The 16,682-nt window shown below is 43.1% G+C and overlaps 2 protein-coding genes and 1 long non-coding RNA gene across 8 annotated transcripts in view; 1 reads left to right on the top strand and 2 right to left on the bottom strand.

Moving 5' to 3' along the window:
• The window catches only part of rabgap1l (RAB GTPase activating protein 1-like), a 91,910-nt gene extending 79,433 nt beyond the window's left edge, over nucleotides 1-12,477 (bottom strand). Inside the window, exons 1-9 of one of the 2 annotated variants that reach the window (XM_026147220.2) lie at nucleotides 12,340-12,477; nucleotides 5,683-5,909; nucleotides 5,191-5,353; nucleotides 3,408-3,612; nucleotides 3,076-3,250; nucleotides 2,115-2,272; nucleotides 1,618-1,728; nucleotides 1,022-1,088; nucleotides 834-936 (exon numbers count right to left, since the gene is read on the bottom strand). In XM_026147220.2, coding sequence (XP_026003005.2) covers nucleotides 834-936; nucleotides 1,022-1,088; nucleotides 1,618-1,728; nucleotides 2,115-2,272; nucleotides 3,076-3,250; nucleotides 3,408-3,612; nucleotides 5,191-5,353; nucleotides 5,683-5,820 — 1,120 coding nt within the window. In that variant the 5' untranslated portion in view covers nucleotides 5,821-5,909; nucleotides 12,340-12,477. The remainder of the gene's footprint in view (nucleotides 1-833; nucleotides 937-1,021; nucleotides 1,089-1,617; nucleotides 1,729-2,114; nucleotides 2,273-3,075; nucleotides 3,251-3,407; nucleotides 3,613-5,190; nucleotides 5,354-5,682; nucleotides 5,910-12,339) is intronic. The other variant, XM_026147221.2, reaches the window with a different exon arrangement.
• A 218-nt stretch (nucleotides 12,478-12,695) lies between these two features.
• On the top strand, nucleotides 12,696-13,510 carry LOC145421612 (uncharacterized). Its single transcript, XR_013902986.1, has 2 exons — nucleotides 12,696-12,859; nucleotides 13,311-13,510. It is a non-coding gene; the product is annotated as an uncharacterized LOC145421612 (long non-coding RNA).
• Nucleotides 13,511-14,375: 865 nt separating this feature from the next.
• fam163ab (family with sequence similarity 163 member Ab) overlaps nucleotides 14,376-16,682 on the bottom strand; it is a 36,069-nt gene continuing 33,762 nt past the window's right edge. For all 5 annotated transcript variants that reach the window (XM_026147920.2, XM_026147922.2, XM_080291450.1 and 2 more), the window contains one exon: nucleotides 14,376-16,445. In XM_026147920.2, coding sequence (XP_026003705.2) covers nucleotides 16,047-16,445 — 399 coding nt within the window. In that variant the 3' untranslated portion in view covers nucleotides 14,376-16,046. The remainder of the gene's footprint in view (nucleotides 16,446-16,682) is intronic.

Genomic DNA, 16,682 nt, shown 5'->3' with positions numbered 1-16,682 from the left:
AACAAATCACTTAATGTTTCTGTTCTGGAGACAAAAGGACAACGAGGCAAGAGACGTAGCGTCACAGCAGGGAGTTGAGCTATGGTTGATTAAGTCTCCTGACTGCACAGATTGTTATTAAAAGAAGTCCATAAGCCTCACGTGCACCGAGACTTCCACACCGTTACAAAATGCACGATAATGAGACGTTTCAAATACGATTTTCCTCTAATCTGTCTTTTTAAAGGGTCGGCACAGGGCTCCACACGTCACTAAAAATTAGCACAGAGCTAGATTGATGCTCAGCTGTACAGAGCTCAGCTTCACTACCTCCATCAACATCAACTTGCATTAAAACCTGCAGGTTTCACTTGCAGGACAAGTCAGAAAGCTGCTTTTAATTGGATTTCTTGTGAGCGTCCAAAGCTCAGTTACCTCTGATGCTCGACACAATTTGTTTATGCGTCCACATGTAAAACATGCCAAGCCGTAGGTCACACGGCCAGCTTCCACACAGCACAGAATGGATTAAGGCAATTATCACACCCACTCCAGTGCGAGCGCTTTCCCAAATGTGACCTTGAGCTTTTAGCAGTCGCACCGACAGTAATGTATGGAAATAAATCCTGTTGCATTTGTATTTTTATTTTATACACATGTTTGTAAGGCTAGTAAACAGGTACTCGTGGGCTGTTATGCTGTGCGGCGTTTTCAGGGCAAGAATGCAAACGCAGCCCGGTTGTTGGCTTTGCAACATATAAAGTATCTCGGATCAGTGTTGAAACTTTATCCTCTACAAACTAAAACAGGTCACATCAAGCTAGAAGGAGAAAAGAAAGAAAAGGAGTAATAACCTTTAGGCGTGTCTTCATTCAGTGGTTGAAAGGCCGCCATGTTGGGGTTCCAAGTTCCTGTGATAATGTAGGCCTTCCCGTCAGAGCTCTTCCCCATCGATTCCTGCGTACGGATTAACTGGTGGATTATTTTCTTGTAACAATCTTCTGGTTTCACAGCGAGCCGAGTTAGAGTTTGTGCTACTCACCATCTCTAGTAGATGCATGTCACTGTTGCAGACTTTCTGTCCTGGACTCAGCAGCATCCCAAAACACCTGGAGGGAAGACGCAGGAAGTTCAATCCACAAATCAATATCAGCGAGCTGCACAGATGCAGCCTGCATTCAGTCTGCAGAGTCGAGACGGGCAAGAAACCGGGCGACGCAAACAGCTCAATGAGTCAAACTGCACTTTTACACGGTATGAAATGCTAAAGCTTAGTAACTCAGTAAGATGGTGTTGGTGAACAATGATTAACAACCACCAGAACAAACTCCAACAGCCAGAATTAAGAAAAGTTAGAACAGGAAACTACTTTCTATCATGCACTGAATATTTGTGTAACTCCTGCCTGCTTTGACTATAACAGCGCACAGCTCCGACTGCTGCTCGCTGTCCCCCGGAGGACCCAGACAAGCATACATGACCATTTAAGGACGTCTCCTCACACTGGAGCTTAACCAATAAGACTTCCATAAAGTCTGTAATGCTGTTACTTATCCTGAAGTGACAGTGGACTAAAAGCTGAAGGCTAAGATTACATTTAAGGAGATCGGGGAATAAGTGCAGCGGGGTGCTGCTCACCTCTCGATGCCCAGCTCCTTGTTACACATCTGTTGGACTGAAACCACGACCTTCTTTTGGACGGACTGTCTCAGCTTGAAGTAGAACTTTTCTCTGTCCTTGGGCACGGGGCTGTAGGGAGCAAGAAGGATGAATTACTACACAAGTCCAGATGACTGCATGTGCAATAATGCTCATGTTAGTGCCATCTGTAAACTTATTTTCCTGATCTTTTCTCTGGGGAAATTATAATAATCTGAGCGTGATTGACAAAACATTACAAGTCCTCCGTTCAGTCTCTTCACTTCATCCCATCTCAGAAACCAGAAGACAGCATGAAAATGAAAATTGATCTCTACGTGTAATAAGATGATTTAAGATTATCAGCTTTATGCTCTTTGCAGGTGATAAAATACCAGATAAAATACATTAAATCTTTCCCAACATCTGTCATCATGACAGTCCTGTGATGAAGAGAGGAGAAATTCAGGTGTATTTCTGCACGTGTGATCATGTACTTGTAGTTGCCTTTGCCATCATCCTCTTTGATCTCCAATGTAACAGTGAAGGTATAGAGATCACCGTCAGGTGGACTGGACAGCGTCGTGTCTCTGATGTCTGCTGGTCGTGAAGAACGCCGAAAGGCCGTAGAGAAGCTGTACAAGATACGACTGACCTGGATGGACGAGGACAAGAGAAGATGGTCAGTGACGGAGGAAGCTTTGCAGGTAAAGATGATTAAAAAGACAGCATGAGTGATCACGTATGGATCAGCTACAGATATCAAATAAATAACTCTGTATACACAAATGAAGAGCCGAGCAAGAAAAAAGACAACAGCGCCCTCAGCTGGTTGAATAGTGTCAGTACTTCTAATTCCGTGGTATGTTTACATCAAAATACAGCACATATACAAAACACAAACAAAATATTTGTAATAACATGATTTCCTGTTCAGAGCACCTCTCAACTTGCACGGCTGCAAAAGCCCTAAAAATGTGCTGAACCTTCAGTCGTCCAGTGAAGTTCTTGTTTTAGAGTCTGTGTGTAGGTAGAACATGCAAACCACCTCCAAGCTGCTCGCGAAACCCTCGTCTGCAGCTTCTGGACAACACAAAAGGTCCAACAACCCAACATTCACACTTCTCTTTAAAGAGTACAGCGCTCACTTTTCCATTTTGTTACACTATGTGGGTAAATCACTGCAACACGACAACCCACACATCTCACAGCCGTTCTAAGACAGCCATAGTTTGCAGCCCAAAAATATGGAATATCATGAAATGGTCAAAAACCTTGCAGGCTGTAGGAAGAGTGCGTCAGTGTCTGTCTGTCAGTCAGTAAAGGTACAATATTATGTTGGTGTCTGCTCAAAGCAGTCAATTAATCAATTATTTCATTGGCTGCATCAACAGGAGGGTCTTTGTGGAGTAAAATACGTTTGATGCTGCAGTTTGTCACAAGAAGTAGAAAACTCACAGCCTCCTTGATGTGGCAGGAGAAAACATGAATCTGGAAGTCCTCCGAGCTCCGGTAACTCTCGGTGAAGGAAAAACAGTCACCTTCCACAGAGCCCTCTTGACCTCGAGCACAGAACAGCACCTTGTAGATCGGGAAGGAGGCAATCTCTATGCCTGTAGCCTGGTCCACAACCCTGGAGATTCACAATTCATTCTCAGACTTTCAGTGTAAAAGCACAGACTTATAAATGTATTCATCTGTGATGTACATAAACAGGAGCGTCCTCTAACGAGTTTCATCACTAGGTCTACGTTTCACTTCATCTCACTTATCTGTACAGTCTGGCTGACCTGACAGAGCCCTCAGGACCACAGGGGACATGCAGCGTGATGGGGATGGGGATGGCGCTTTCAGCTCGCAGGGTGGCCATGGCCCTCTGTGCCTCCGCCTCATTACGAGGGGCTTTGACCCAGGTGCAACCCAGGTAGGACAGCTTGTTGAACTGCACACTGTCCTCCTCCAGGACCGTTGGGCTTTGTGGTGGTGGACATGCTTCTGTGAACGGACATGAAGGTTTTTGGTGTTTATTTTTCTGTTGACCCGTGTCAGTATAACAGCTGTTTCACTAGCATGTAAAAATAGCAGAGAGGAAACCACAAAAACACTGAGAAGAAGTAAAGATGAAAAGAAGGTGAGGAAGAGTGATACAGGAAGTTGTGGGGTGGGGGGGGTTCTTCTCTAAAAGGACTTAACCCGGAACTTTGAAACTCTGCAAACAGGAAGCAGAACAATGCAAGCTGCAGCTGGACTTCCACTGCTGAGTGGCTCTTATGCTACATCATGCAAACCAATTCCTCTTCGCTCCCTCTGCAGCTGTGCAGCAACACTGCTTCAGAATCACTGGCAGCTTGGAAAATGAACGAAACAATAAGAACAAAGTATGGATTTATGGGACTGAATATTGTTTTGTACGTGTAAGGTGGGTGTCAGTGAAGATGTTTAATGTGGCCCATCGGTTGGTCCCTGCACTCACTGGCTGCCAAAACATCAAGACATGCCAAAGCATGGAAATAATCCCGTGTGGTTTAGCCAAGGGAACGAGGAACCCAGCAGTCGTGAATGTTCTGCACTATAATCTGCACACTTTAAACATCACTGCCGTCCCGTGAGCTTTTCACCACGGAGCTGGCAGGTTAAAAACCAGCCTGACGTTGTGTTCCAACAAGGACCTTTGTCAGCTAATGGCTGCAAGTGTAAACACTGCTTCAGAGTGTTTGTTGAACCAAAGTATCAGTATCAAGGGTCAAAGTCTCAGAAGTGGCAACATCCGAAAGTTCAAAATATATATTTATAATAATAATTTTAGCTTTCTAAATATATAAAACGTCACCTAAGTCGATATCTCTGCTTTGATTTACTTCTGTACTCATTGACCTCTCCTTAAGAGAGCATATTTAAGGTTAATAAATATTCATTTCTTTACTAACGAAAGTTTTTCTTTCCTCCATGTACAAAGCAAAATGTCCTTGCTAATGCACACATGGTTAAAGCAACATCAGAGTTCAGATAGCAGCCTTGCTAATCTGATATCATTAAAACTGGATGTGTGTGTTTGTGGGGACCAACAATTGGAGGTTTACCATGCTCGTGGGGCCGACAGCCCTTATGGGGACAAAATTCTGCTAACACAAGTTTGAAGACATTTTTCAGACTCAAAATGTGTTTTTTGTGTCAGGGTTACAGTTAGGTTAGGCAGTCATGTTTGATGGTTAGGGTAGGCAGCTATGAATACACACACCTGTGTGTGTGCAGCACACAAATTAATGTTTTCAAAGCAAGAATGTGGAAACATTACTTCTTTTGTTCTGCAGCGTTTACAGCGAACAAACACTGAGTGTGTTCACATCACTGCAATAAATAATAATCACTGTCCCACGACGTTATAAAGATAAGCTTTACAGAACATGACGACCGTATACACCATCCATCCAGTAACAATGACATTGGTACGTTTTGATTAAACAAGTTACCTTTCAGGAGAATACTGGAAATGTCCAAGTATCAGTGTTACAGTATATTATACACTTAACTTGATATCAATGCTTTGCGACTGGGAGAATGGAAAAAACAGACCTGAATGTGTACCTGCAGGCTGGGTCTGTAGGACTCGGCTCTCTGGTTCCTTGTGCTTCTCCATCTTTTCCACATTGCTCTTCTCCACCTTCACTTCATCATCATCATCATCCAACACCTCCTCCATAGCTTTTTCCAGCTGTTCACTCCCATTCCAAGACATCTTAGTGAGAAAGAAGCAACACAGAATGTGAAAGTTTAAAGAGGAACAAGGAGAGATGAAAACGGGGTGGAGCAAAGGTGACAAACCAAACAAAGAGGTCTGTCTTTAACGGATTTAATCAGCTGACATCCACAGAATTACATACAAATGCAGGTATAAACAGTCCCGATGAGTGGGGATAAAACTAATCAAACTGGTGATAACCCAGGCACAGCAAAAAGCGGATTTGTAAAACCAGAAGGACAATGATGCTCAAATGTGCTCAGCTTCCAGGCAGCCAAAAAAAGAAATCGGTTAAATATGAAATTGCATCCATATGCGGTTCCGACCTTGAGTCTTGGTTTTCCCTCGGAGCCCTGCGGTGAGCCTGCAGAGCTGGACTGCACCAGAACAAACTCCTCACTAGTGACGGTGGCCACGGACTCAGTGGAGCTGCTGACTTTGCCCAGTGAGGAGTTGTCATCCATGGCTAGCCGCTTTCCTGAGGGCTGGCCAGGGAGAACAGGGTGAAGCTCTCCCCTTCCCTCCTGTGTGCCCAGCTCCAAAGGAAGGTATCCTGCATACACAACGAACAGAGCAACACAAGACCATTCAGCTGCTCTTCTTACAGTTTGGTAAACAGCATTTAGACTTTGAAAGCCTGCGATGCATTTAAACACACAAGGCAACACGAAACCACAGTTTTGCAACCCAAGACATAAAGTTTCAAGACCCTAATCCAGGCACCTTATCATCTTTGACTTAATCCTTGCCTAGTAGTTTGGAAAATCTGTAAACTTAACCTCAGATCTGCAGTTGCTAAATTCCTAAGATTGTTTGCATGCCCTTGGGGTGTGATTAAAATCTCTTAAATCTCTCATGTGCCACTGAGAGCGTCGCTGACGGGCCAGGCTGGCAGCTGAACGGGCTCGTTGGGCTTTCCTTAATGTCCACATGTTTAAGACAAACATGCTGAACTCGGGCATCTTTATCATTCAGCCCCTTTCTTTCTTTCTGCTGCACTACTACTCTGTCATAACCAAAGAAATATTGACAGTCATCTCTAAACTACTTCCCTCACACCCTTTTATGGAGCAAACTTCATGGGCTGTGATTCAGCACAATTGAGTTTTTCCTGCTAGCTAAACAACAGATTACTCTGGCTGGTGATTACTTCTTGTTAGGCTAGCATTCGTTTCTATCCAATGCCCTTTTTACTTTGCATTTGTGGACACGTGTGTTAACCACAAGCACCCACAAACACAGTCTGGACCTCTGTGCCAGCCCTGCATGTCACACCCTGGGAGTTGTTGAACAACACAAAGGAGCATGCCACATGCAGAGCTCGTTGATATGCGGTTATATGCAAGCGCAGATAACACACTCGCATTCTTCAGCGCACAATTACACTTGTGCAACTGTTTACATAAAAGGTAACACCTTCATTAGCAGTCAGGCCGAGCTGAAAAACAGCCGGTCACACTTGACTCTAGGGCTGAACGATTATGGAAAATAATCTAATTGCGATTTTTTTGCCCCAATATTGCGATTGCGATGCGATATGCGATTATTTTTTAAGGTCTTTGTCTTCTGTATTATTAAACAAAGACAAGCAATACATCATATAGTATGGCCAATACTATATTACATTAATTTTAAACTGTTCTTTCCTGGAAGACAGACCTCTGTTATGATGACATGAGGTGATGCATGAATTGATGACTGACATTTTTATTTAACGTCTTCAATCACAACAGTATATTTGAACATACACAATAGTTTATTTTTAGCTTACAAACATCTGAGAATAAAGTGCTGACAAGGAACCCTGGTGTAAACATTAAAATGAAAGTCAGTACAATGTGCAGATTGCAGAAATATACATAAACAAAATCAGTGGCTTTACCACACTCAGTTTTTCGACATCTGTGAACTACTAGACAGTCTTTCAATTAAAAAATAATATTAAATAAATCAAACTAATAAATAAAAAATACACACATCTTACTGATCTCTGCAGTCAGTAACATTACACATAAAGTGCAAACATAATAGCAATTGTATAAACACACACACAAACACGCCTTTAAAGTTTAAAGGCGTGAAATTGGACGGTCTAGTTCTGATTAGCGTCACCGCTGTCTCGGTGGAGTTTAATAAACTCGGCCGTCTGCTTCTTGCTATCTAAAATATAACCAGACACTGGTGTAAATTCTCGACTGTCTCACACTTCTGTTTAATAAGTTTTCTGTTTGACGTTTAGTCAGCTGTGTGAAAACCAAGGAGGAACCCACCCGGGGGATTAATAAAGTTTTATTTTATCTAATCTAATAACTTTAATCTCAGCCAAACCGATTTACTCACGAACAAACAAAACACTGAAAAAAGCCCAACAATAACATTTTTAGGTTGTCTAAGTGACTTATATATTACGTTTAATCCGAGCAGCGAAACTCCGCGGTGATCTGAAAATGATGTGCCGGGAGTTGTGCCGTTCTCGGCCGCATCAGTAACCCTCGAGCTCCCGGCTAGCTGTCGAGCTGGTGGGTAGCAGACGCCTCTGAAAACGTCAAAGCACTTTTGCAAATATGGGATATCTTGATAAACCGAGCAGATATTTGATGTTTACACAACTACTTTCTCGCCTGAAAATATGTTAAAAGTTTATTTTGTGACCCAGAAAGATTAGTATGAGTAATTTTAAAACTTAGTAGCGGCCGCCATTGCTGGAAACTGGAGTTTGGCTGGGCCGCGCTATGAATTCTGGGATATGGTAGTAATTTGGACAGCCTTCGGCGCGTCGCTGTGACGTAATCGGTCTACAAATGCGGCCTCAGGAGGATGCAGCCCATGAATTGTATAATATAATCGTAGTATAATCGCAGCCTTTGCGGTTAGAAAATTGCACTTGATCATGTCGCGATATTATCGCAAATGCGATATATCGTTCAGCCCTACTTGACTCCCAAAAAGGAAACTATTTTGGGAATCAGTGAACCATTTGCTCTATTATCTGCAGCTAAACAGCATAAAATTAATTAGTTTAAATATGCAACTGAAACTTTTCTCTGTTTTGTATAATTGTAACCTGCATGTGTTTTTCTGTATCATTTTAAACTTCATAAAGTTAGACGTCACCTTAGGCAAACCCAACACCAATGCATCGTTTAAATCTATTGTATCTAGCGGGGTTTTGCTGCATTTATGATGACACTGTGGGGCTCGGGGGCGAGGTGCAGGGTGGACCCAAGCCTTCAAATTGGCAAACGCACATCGTCATAGTAATGAAAGAGGTTATTCATTCACACAGAGTGAAACGATTACATGCAGACAGAAGGCACTCATTCACGCTAACCCAGGCAAATTATATTCATACATGCATGTGCACACAGACACAAGCAAGCACTAGAAAAGCAACAGGGTCATGTGCTCCATTCAGACTTATTCAGTTACACAAAGCACAGACGACACTCCCATCGACTGGCTTACGGAAGTAGCTGCAGTGAGAAGAACCAGTGAAACACAGACAGCACTGAGAAAGTTTGTCATTTATAGCAAAAGCCTCCTTTGCTTGTGTCAGACTTACTCATGCTGAATCACACACTATTAATCATCACTGTGCAAGTACAAGTCTGCATGCTCCACACAAACAGTCGGGTATAGACAAAGCAGCACAGACTCTCCTGTATTTGTCAACAAAATCTTTCATAAATAAAACCAAACATTTAAGAAGCTTCTGAGGTTAAAAAAAAAAAAAAAAGCTTATGACTGCTGACTAATTTATCAATCATGATCTAACTTTAGATCAGTAAGCCAGTTGGTCATTTCAAACCTTACTTCCTACACATTGTGCCGTTTCTGCTCGGGCTGAAACGTCCCTTCCAGAAATCTGCACCCAGTCATTACCAGCCTGTTCAGCACTGTCCCGGATGATACCAACAACTGCCTGCATGGAAACTGTGAGTTGCCAGTGGGTTGGACAGACTGCGCCCACATGAGCTGGGCTCACCAGCCACAATATGTCTGTAAGGGTGAGTGAGGACCCTGCTGCTCTATCGCAGATACAACATTTTTATCTACAGCGTGTGACCTGACCCCACGTCCTGGAGGATGGTGGACACAAACACTCGTGACACTTCATTTGAGGATTGGCTTCGTCTAATCCCAGCTCTTCCATGTGTTTTGGCATCTTTAGCTGCAGCTATCATTGCAACATGTCTCCATTGCATAACTTATTGTGTTTTAGACGACGTGGCCAACCTGCCGTCTGCTCCTTTGCCTCCTGTCATTGACAGAAAGATTAAGTGCCATCAGCGCGCTGAATAAACCTGCCATTGCACCACAGCAAACCTGTTAACCTGGTACAAAACATAATACATTGAAAGGGTTAGGTTAGGGTTACTATTTTAAGAGCAGATAAGCTGTGTTTCCTTTACGTGCAGTCATTTGCCTGCATCTACATTTCAGCCAGTGCACCTGTGTTATAATCAAGCATATAAAAACTGCTAACTGGGTACGTGTTGGACAGGTGTCTCGTGTCTGACCAGGTGGTCTCTTTCTAGGATTTGGGTGTGGCATTCACACTGACAAATAGTTCATTTCCCTGTACCCATGTTCCTGTAAGGCCAGCAGGGCAAGCTGATTGATTTCATTGATACAAGTAACCAGAGCCAGGTCTGACATCTGAACATGACTGAGACATCTCCACACAGACAAAATTAAGTTAAAGAGCTCTGGAGTTTGCTGGTGAAAGTGACACCTGACACCTGACACTGAATCACTTCCCGTTAGGTCTGACACCACAGTTATTTTCATGCAACTTGTACGTTTTTGTTTATAGCACTTTCAAAATTACCTCAACCAGCAGGACGTTCAGGGTTTCACACTTCAGTGTACCTTTGAGACAACATGTGCTGAACACTGTACATCACAGCAGCACATCAAGAGCTTTTTAGTAAATCTAAAGGGCCAATTGTTCCAGTTATACTGGTTAGCTTTCAGGGCCGCTGTGTTAAAACACTTTTTAAAGTAAGCCAAAGAAACACCCTTGGTTTGAAGCCAGGGACAAAGCCCAGCCTGTCACTTGTTTATTCCAGTTTACTGTATGCTTTAACTGGCGTAGGCTGTTAAAGCATACAGAAGCTTGATTGTTGTTAAATACTACCCGTTTTTCTCCATGTCAATAAAATTTTACAATCTTTTTATCACTGATTAATCTGACAGTTATCACGTTATACGTGTGTGCCTGTACGTCCAAAAAGATTCTGTTACAGGTTGTCCTAGTTAAGTCTTTTCCCCATAAAGACTCCCATCTGATGACTCCACACATCCCACGTGGCAAATAAAAACCCCAAAATATTTTGTTAACTCCAACTGGGAATTACTCTGAATCTGAGGAACTATGTGCAGTTCCCCGGTACTCAGTAAAAGCGGCTTTATTGACTCGGACGACGGGACAATAACGTTGTATTTGAGGAAACAACGCTTTTTACAGGAACACATGAAAAACGGACGTTTGTATCACAATAACAATGATGAAGCCAAGTCCAGTCCCAGGAGACACGTGGATCTAGCTAAAAACAACAGAAAATAAAAATGCATATCAGGACGTGATAATCAGCTGCTTCACACAGCAGCACCCACGAGTTCACTGGTGAATCTGCAAAGAATTACAAACAAAGGCATTAGATGTCCTTTGTAGTAAAGAGCCCGGCTCTTTCCTTAATCATCCGTTCTCTTCTGCTTATCCAATTCAGGGTTGTTGGGGAGGATGGAGCATAAAGACGGGGTCCACACTGGACAGGTCACCAGTGTGTCGCAGGACTGAGAGGCAGACGACCAGCTGCACTCACATTTAGAATCACCGATCAACCGAACCCCACCGAGTCCCTGTCCTTGGACTGTGGGAGGAAGCCAGAGTAGAGAGGGAGATCATGCAGAGTGTACACAGAAAGGCACCAGGGTTAGAACCTGGCTCTGCTGTGAGGCTGACCCCCATGCTACCGTGCTGCCTTTAATCAGAAAACACTGACACACCACTTCACTTGTTTTCCTCTCCAGCTGGCCACGAAACATGATATTCCTCTCATGTTGCCAACTAGAAAACAGCAGTATCATTGCACCTCCTCCCCGTGTTCTCTCACAAAGCAAACCCTTATCATTTACATCTTTTAAACCCCTAGCGCCATCTCACACATCCAGCTGCGGTTTGTGGATAAAGTCCTGCACGTCTCCTGTACTGATGATGTCATCCTGGAGCTGATACACAGACAGGGGAACAGCTGCTGGGACCATGTACAGACACATTAGTTTGAACACTTAGCTAAAGCTTTCTGAATAAGACACGTTCAGGTGTTGGCTCGGAGATCTTTGCACCGCCTTCACCTGGCAGTGTTTGTGGTTTGACACTCAGAAATGTTTTCTCCCGTGTTAAGGGGAAATTCTCTCGTTAATTACTGCAGTAAACTGTTACTGCTCCTCTCACCGATGATGACTACAGGCCCGTATCACCACCACCGCAGGCTAGCTCGCCATACTTGGCAGCTTTCTTCTTCAAACAGCAGTTTAACGACAGCTGAACGACATCGACATGGCATTACGCCAGAAACGCATCTCAGCTGCTGTCAAACACACATTTGTAAAGCGAACAGATTTCCTTCACTAGCTAACTGAGCGCAAACGACAGGCGGGCTAACTTATCCACAGAGCCACTAACACCACGCTGACACGAACACAAACTTGTCACCAGCACAACTCGAGACAAGCAGCCAGTTGTCAAAAAGGTGAAGGCAGGGTTTACATTGCAGTACCTGTACGTGACAGGCTACATATAACAGCTAAAGCTAAGTTTGGCTAACGCTAACCAGCTCGAAGTCCAACACACTCAGACCACTACTCGGAGGGAAAATGAGGGGGGGGGGAGAAGGAAAGCGCCATTCGTGTAGTTTGTGAAGGTAAACGTGACAGTGCGATGATCACAAGTGTTGATAAGAGAGCTGTCAACTTACTTGTTTTGAGCCTCAGAGTTGCCTGCTGGAGTTGCAACGAAGATCGTGTGTGTTTGAGATGAATCACTCGGGAATCACTCGCTTTCCGGTTTGGAATTTTAGCGTTATCTCACGCATGCGCCGTGCTCCTATAGTCTGGCTGTAGTAAACTGTATATATTTATACGTCCTTCGTTCGTGTAAAATTGCCATATTACAAAAAATAAAAGCAAACTTTTGTTTTTGTTAAACACGTGGTTACAATTGACTGAAACTGAGAGTAAATAAAGACTTTGTTCTGCAAACTGATGACTTTATCTTGTAGTGGTTGTGTGCCTCATGACAATGATTACCCGGGGGTCAAACTTCATGTGGTCAGAGCGGCTCATGATTAAAAACGTTACTGAAAGCTTCATTTTCTTTTCTGCCCTTAAACCTTCGACTGATTCTGAGCTGAGCATGCATGAATAAATATATGATTTTTTTTTAAGCAGCAATTGACTAAAAACATGCAATAATACACAGAAATACAATAAGCTAAGGTAAAACAAAGTTTACACATAAAAGCGTTTCAATCCCGTTGAGGTCTATAGGCTCTATGTTTTTGTATCCAGGTATGTTTTCACTGCATTCAGTGTGTTTGGGATCATAGTCATGACCCAAAATGAAACTGCTGCCAATCAGATGCTTCTCAGAAAATGCTGCATGGTAACTTTTCCGAGTCCATAATTCCATCATTTTTTTAAAAAGATGTGAACATAACTGGCTGAGATGTAGAGCGTCCAGCATGTTTTACAGATGGCTGTAGGCACTCACTGTTGTACCTCTCTCCTCTCCTGATCTCCAGATATACTGACAAGTATTTAGAACCAAAAATGTCAAAGTTGAATCCATCGCTCCATAAGACCTGTTGTGCTGAGTGATTTACAGTCCAGCTCTTGTGTAATTTGGTATATCTCAACCTTTCCTCACTCTTTCCCTTCCTAAAAACAGCTTCTTGACTGTCGCCCTTCCACTGAGACCGTTTCCATCGAGGCTTCAGTGAACAGATGGATCGACTGAAGGGCCAGATGCATCTTTAAGGTCCTGTGTCAGGTCTTTTCAGGATTGTTTGCTATTGACTTGACGTGACTTTTGGATACTGCTCATCTGCTGTAGCTTTTGTAGATTCAACTAAAGAAATGTGAACAAAACTCTTTGCCAAGTCGTCTGTTCTGTGTAGATACAACCCTGGTTCTTCCCCTGAGTCCTGTGGTCAGCTACAATAACTTCGTGAAAAAGCAGCCAGTGTCCAAAGAAAAATATTTTTTAAAAATTACAAGAAAGTCTGTCTCCTTTATCAGAGTCTCAGACTTAAATGAGCTGCTGGCACATCCGTCTCATTGGAGGGTCACTTTAGTGTCCAAGTGATACAAAACAAACAAGAAAACAGCCACAAATATTTCCCAAAATGTAGTGTTCATAGATTCATCGGTCCTCTCTTTCACACGTGGCAGCACTTCGCACTCAACAACCAACAAATCCTCCCTAACAAAAAAAAGGCACTTGCATTAGATTTCTTCACGTCAATATACAGGCCACACCCCTGCCTTATATGAAAAGAAACTTTTGTATATATATTTAAGATTCAAGAGCTTTATTGTCAATACAGCAGTATGGACAGTATACAGAGTGCTGAAATTCTGCTTCACCCTAAGCCCCCCATGGTGCATTTATAAGTATATAATAATATATCCCCAAGAGATATAAAACTAGAAAATACAAATAAATAACGTGCTGAATGTTGGTAAAGTAAGGGATAAAAGGTACTAATGACTAACTGTACAATACTATAATGATAACTATACAATATTAACTGTACGATAAACAAAGACAGGACAGAGACAAAGTGCGCAGTGGTTTTGAAAACCAGGTTCAAATTATTGGCAGGATGAGACATGACAAAGACAAGCAAGATGTGCAAATGTAGCACAGTTTAGATGTGTATTCAGTAACTAACTAATAGTGTGTGTGTGTGTGTGTGTGTGTGTGTGTGAGAATAACCACACAAAAAGTCCATTTAAGCAGTTACAAATCTTTTATTTGTCAAAAGTTAACACCATTAAATAACACCGTTTTTGTATTCATTTGTGTTTTAACCACATCTCTAAAAATCATTTTCTTTAATATTTTTCAAAGATTACTGGTTAAGTAAAGAGTAAAATAGATAGCAGGTAATACAATGTCTAAATAATTGAATAATGACAATAAAACTATCGTAGCGGCAGCGACATGTCCACGTCGTTCAGCTCATTCCACCGACTGAAACCTCTGTACATATGCTGTTAGTTCTTTATTTGCTCGTGTTAGTTAATCTGGAGAAAACCAATTCTTTCAGAAGGTTGAATATGCACAGCATAATAATGGCACTGCAGTTAAAATTGATTTAATTATGAAAAAGTAATTAAGAAGCTGGTAATAAAGTCTGATTATGCACGGCTGGAGGAGAGGTTAGAAAAGTGCATCTGATTTTGTTCCTAAATACTTGGATCTCTCCAACATTCTCACCCCACACAGGTTTCTTGCTCTGCTTATTCAGGCCTCCGACCCCTGCTGTACACACAGATATCAAAACAACAACAGCAAATATTATCGCAAGCAACACAGCATCATGTAGAAAAGGAGCACTGTGAAAGGACGTACGCACACCTTCTCACCATACAGGGGAAAAACAACATGAATGTCAATGAATGTGGATATTTGCATCATTCTGAGAGCAGGAAGAGTGCGTAGACAAAACAGCACGAATCAGTAAATCCCTCTTTAAACACCCAGCGTGCATCGCTCCCCCTCTGTCACCAACGTTTTCTGGTTACTATTTACATTTCAAACTTTTTGCATTTCTGTCAGTAAAGAGAATTTCATTCAGTCCATTTCACGTGTCCCACTGCTGCATTCGGGGGGCTCAGGCATCCTTTGTTCGTTCACAGGTTTCCACATCAGAGGGGAAGCTCGAGCTTTAATGCTGCCGCCGTTTCTAAATGCTCACAGCGTGTCTATCTACACGTGCCTCAGCATCACACCTCACTGCTGGGCACAGCAATCCCAATATTACCCCCTTCACAATATCACCGATGACATGAAACTCGCTGAAAGGAGATGAAGAGCTGCGGTAGTTTGCATAGAGAAATCTCCAGTCGTCCAGCCTCCTCAACGTTACCTGAACGCCTCCCAGGACTACACGGGGCATCGTTTCTTGCAATTGTGATAAAATTGCTTCATACTTGCTACTTACCTCTTTATATTACTTCATGGCAGTCACTGGGAAGATATGTAGCATGAAAAAAATTATCCCACAACTTATCCATAATAGCCCTCGGTCGGTAAAGACACGGAAACAGTCGACAGTGAAGGAGTGTGTAAGCGTTTAGCCACACCCTTAATTCAGGGTTTAGGGACTTTAATCTACTGTGAATCGCAGAATTATTACTTTCTGAGTGAGCATGAAAATGTACAATTTAAGAATATAAAGGAAGGAACTCTTTATAGTCAGTTTCATCTTCTCAGCGAACAAACGGGATAAAGGAATCTCCACAAACAGCCAGCCTTTGTTTTTGTTTAGTGGTTGTGTTAGTGGTGGTGCTGGTGTGTGTAAGGGAACACAGGGGAATCTGTGTGTGTAAAGGTCAAAGGTCAAGGAGGAATTTTCTTTTTTTTTTTCTTCTTTTTTCGTTAGAGAGGAGGGGGTGGTCACACTTCGGTGCTGATGGCGCGGGTGTTGGTGTAGAATTCAGGAGGCCGACCTCGCTGCGTCTCCCTCAGCAGGGAGCCTCGGACCGCGGGCAACGGCATCGACAGCGCCTGGTTGTCATAGTGCGTGGGCATGTAGGTGATGCGCTCGCCACCGTTGCGCATTTCATCTGTAGTGCGGATGTAAAAGGGCGAGTCGTAGGGTGAGCAGGTGGGACAGTAGCTGCGTCGCCCCCTGGTGGTTTTGGTGGGTTTGTAGGATTTGGGCGGCACCGGTGGCGACAGGGACAGCGGGGTGATGATGGGTCCGTCCAGGCCTGAGACACTGCAGGCGTTGCAGGCAAAGTGTTGCTGAGAGATGGAGGCGCTGTCAGACCCATTCTTCTTGCAGCAGTAGTACTGCAGAGAGAGAAGAAGGCGTTGCTGTGGCTAAACTCAGGTTTTCTGACAAATAAACATACACTGAAGAAGCCACCGGGATGCTCCCAGTAATAATTTCCTTTCAGTACAACTTCAACTGTTTCCTGTGTGGATTCAATCTATAGTGTGGCTCGACAACACTGCGTCTGTTACAGAGTCCAAAAATCCTATTTTTCAAAGACAAATGAATGCCTCATCTTCCGAGTCCTTTTTTGT

The sequence above is a fragment of the Astatotilapia calliptera genome, chromosome 17 (genome assembly GCF_964374335.1).
Source record: "Astatotilapia calliptera chromosome 17, fAstCal68.1, whole genome shotgun sequence".
NCBI classification, from domain to species: Eukaryota; Metazoa; Chordata; class Actinopteri; order Cichliformes; family Cichlidae; genus Astatotilapia; species Astatotilapia calliptera.
Note: the sequence above shows the minus strand (reverse complement) of the source record. Positions and strands in the feature narration are given on the sequence as shown.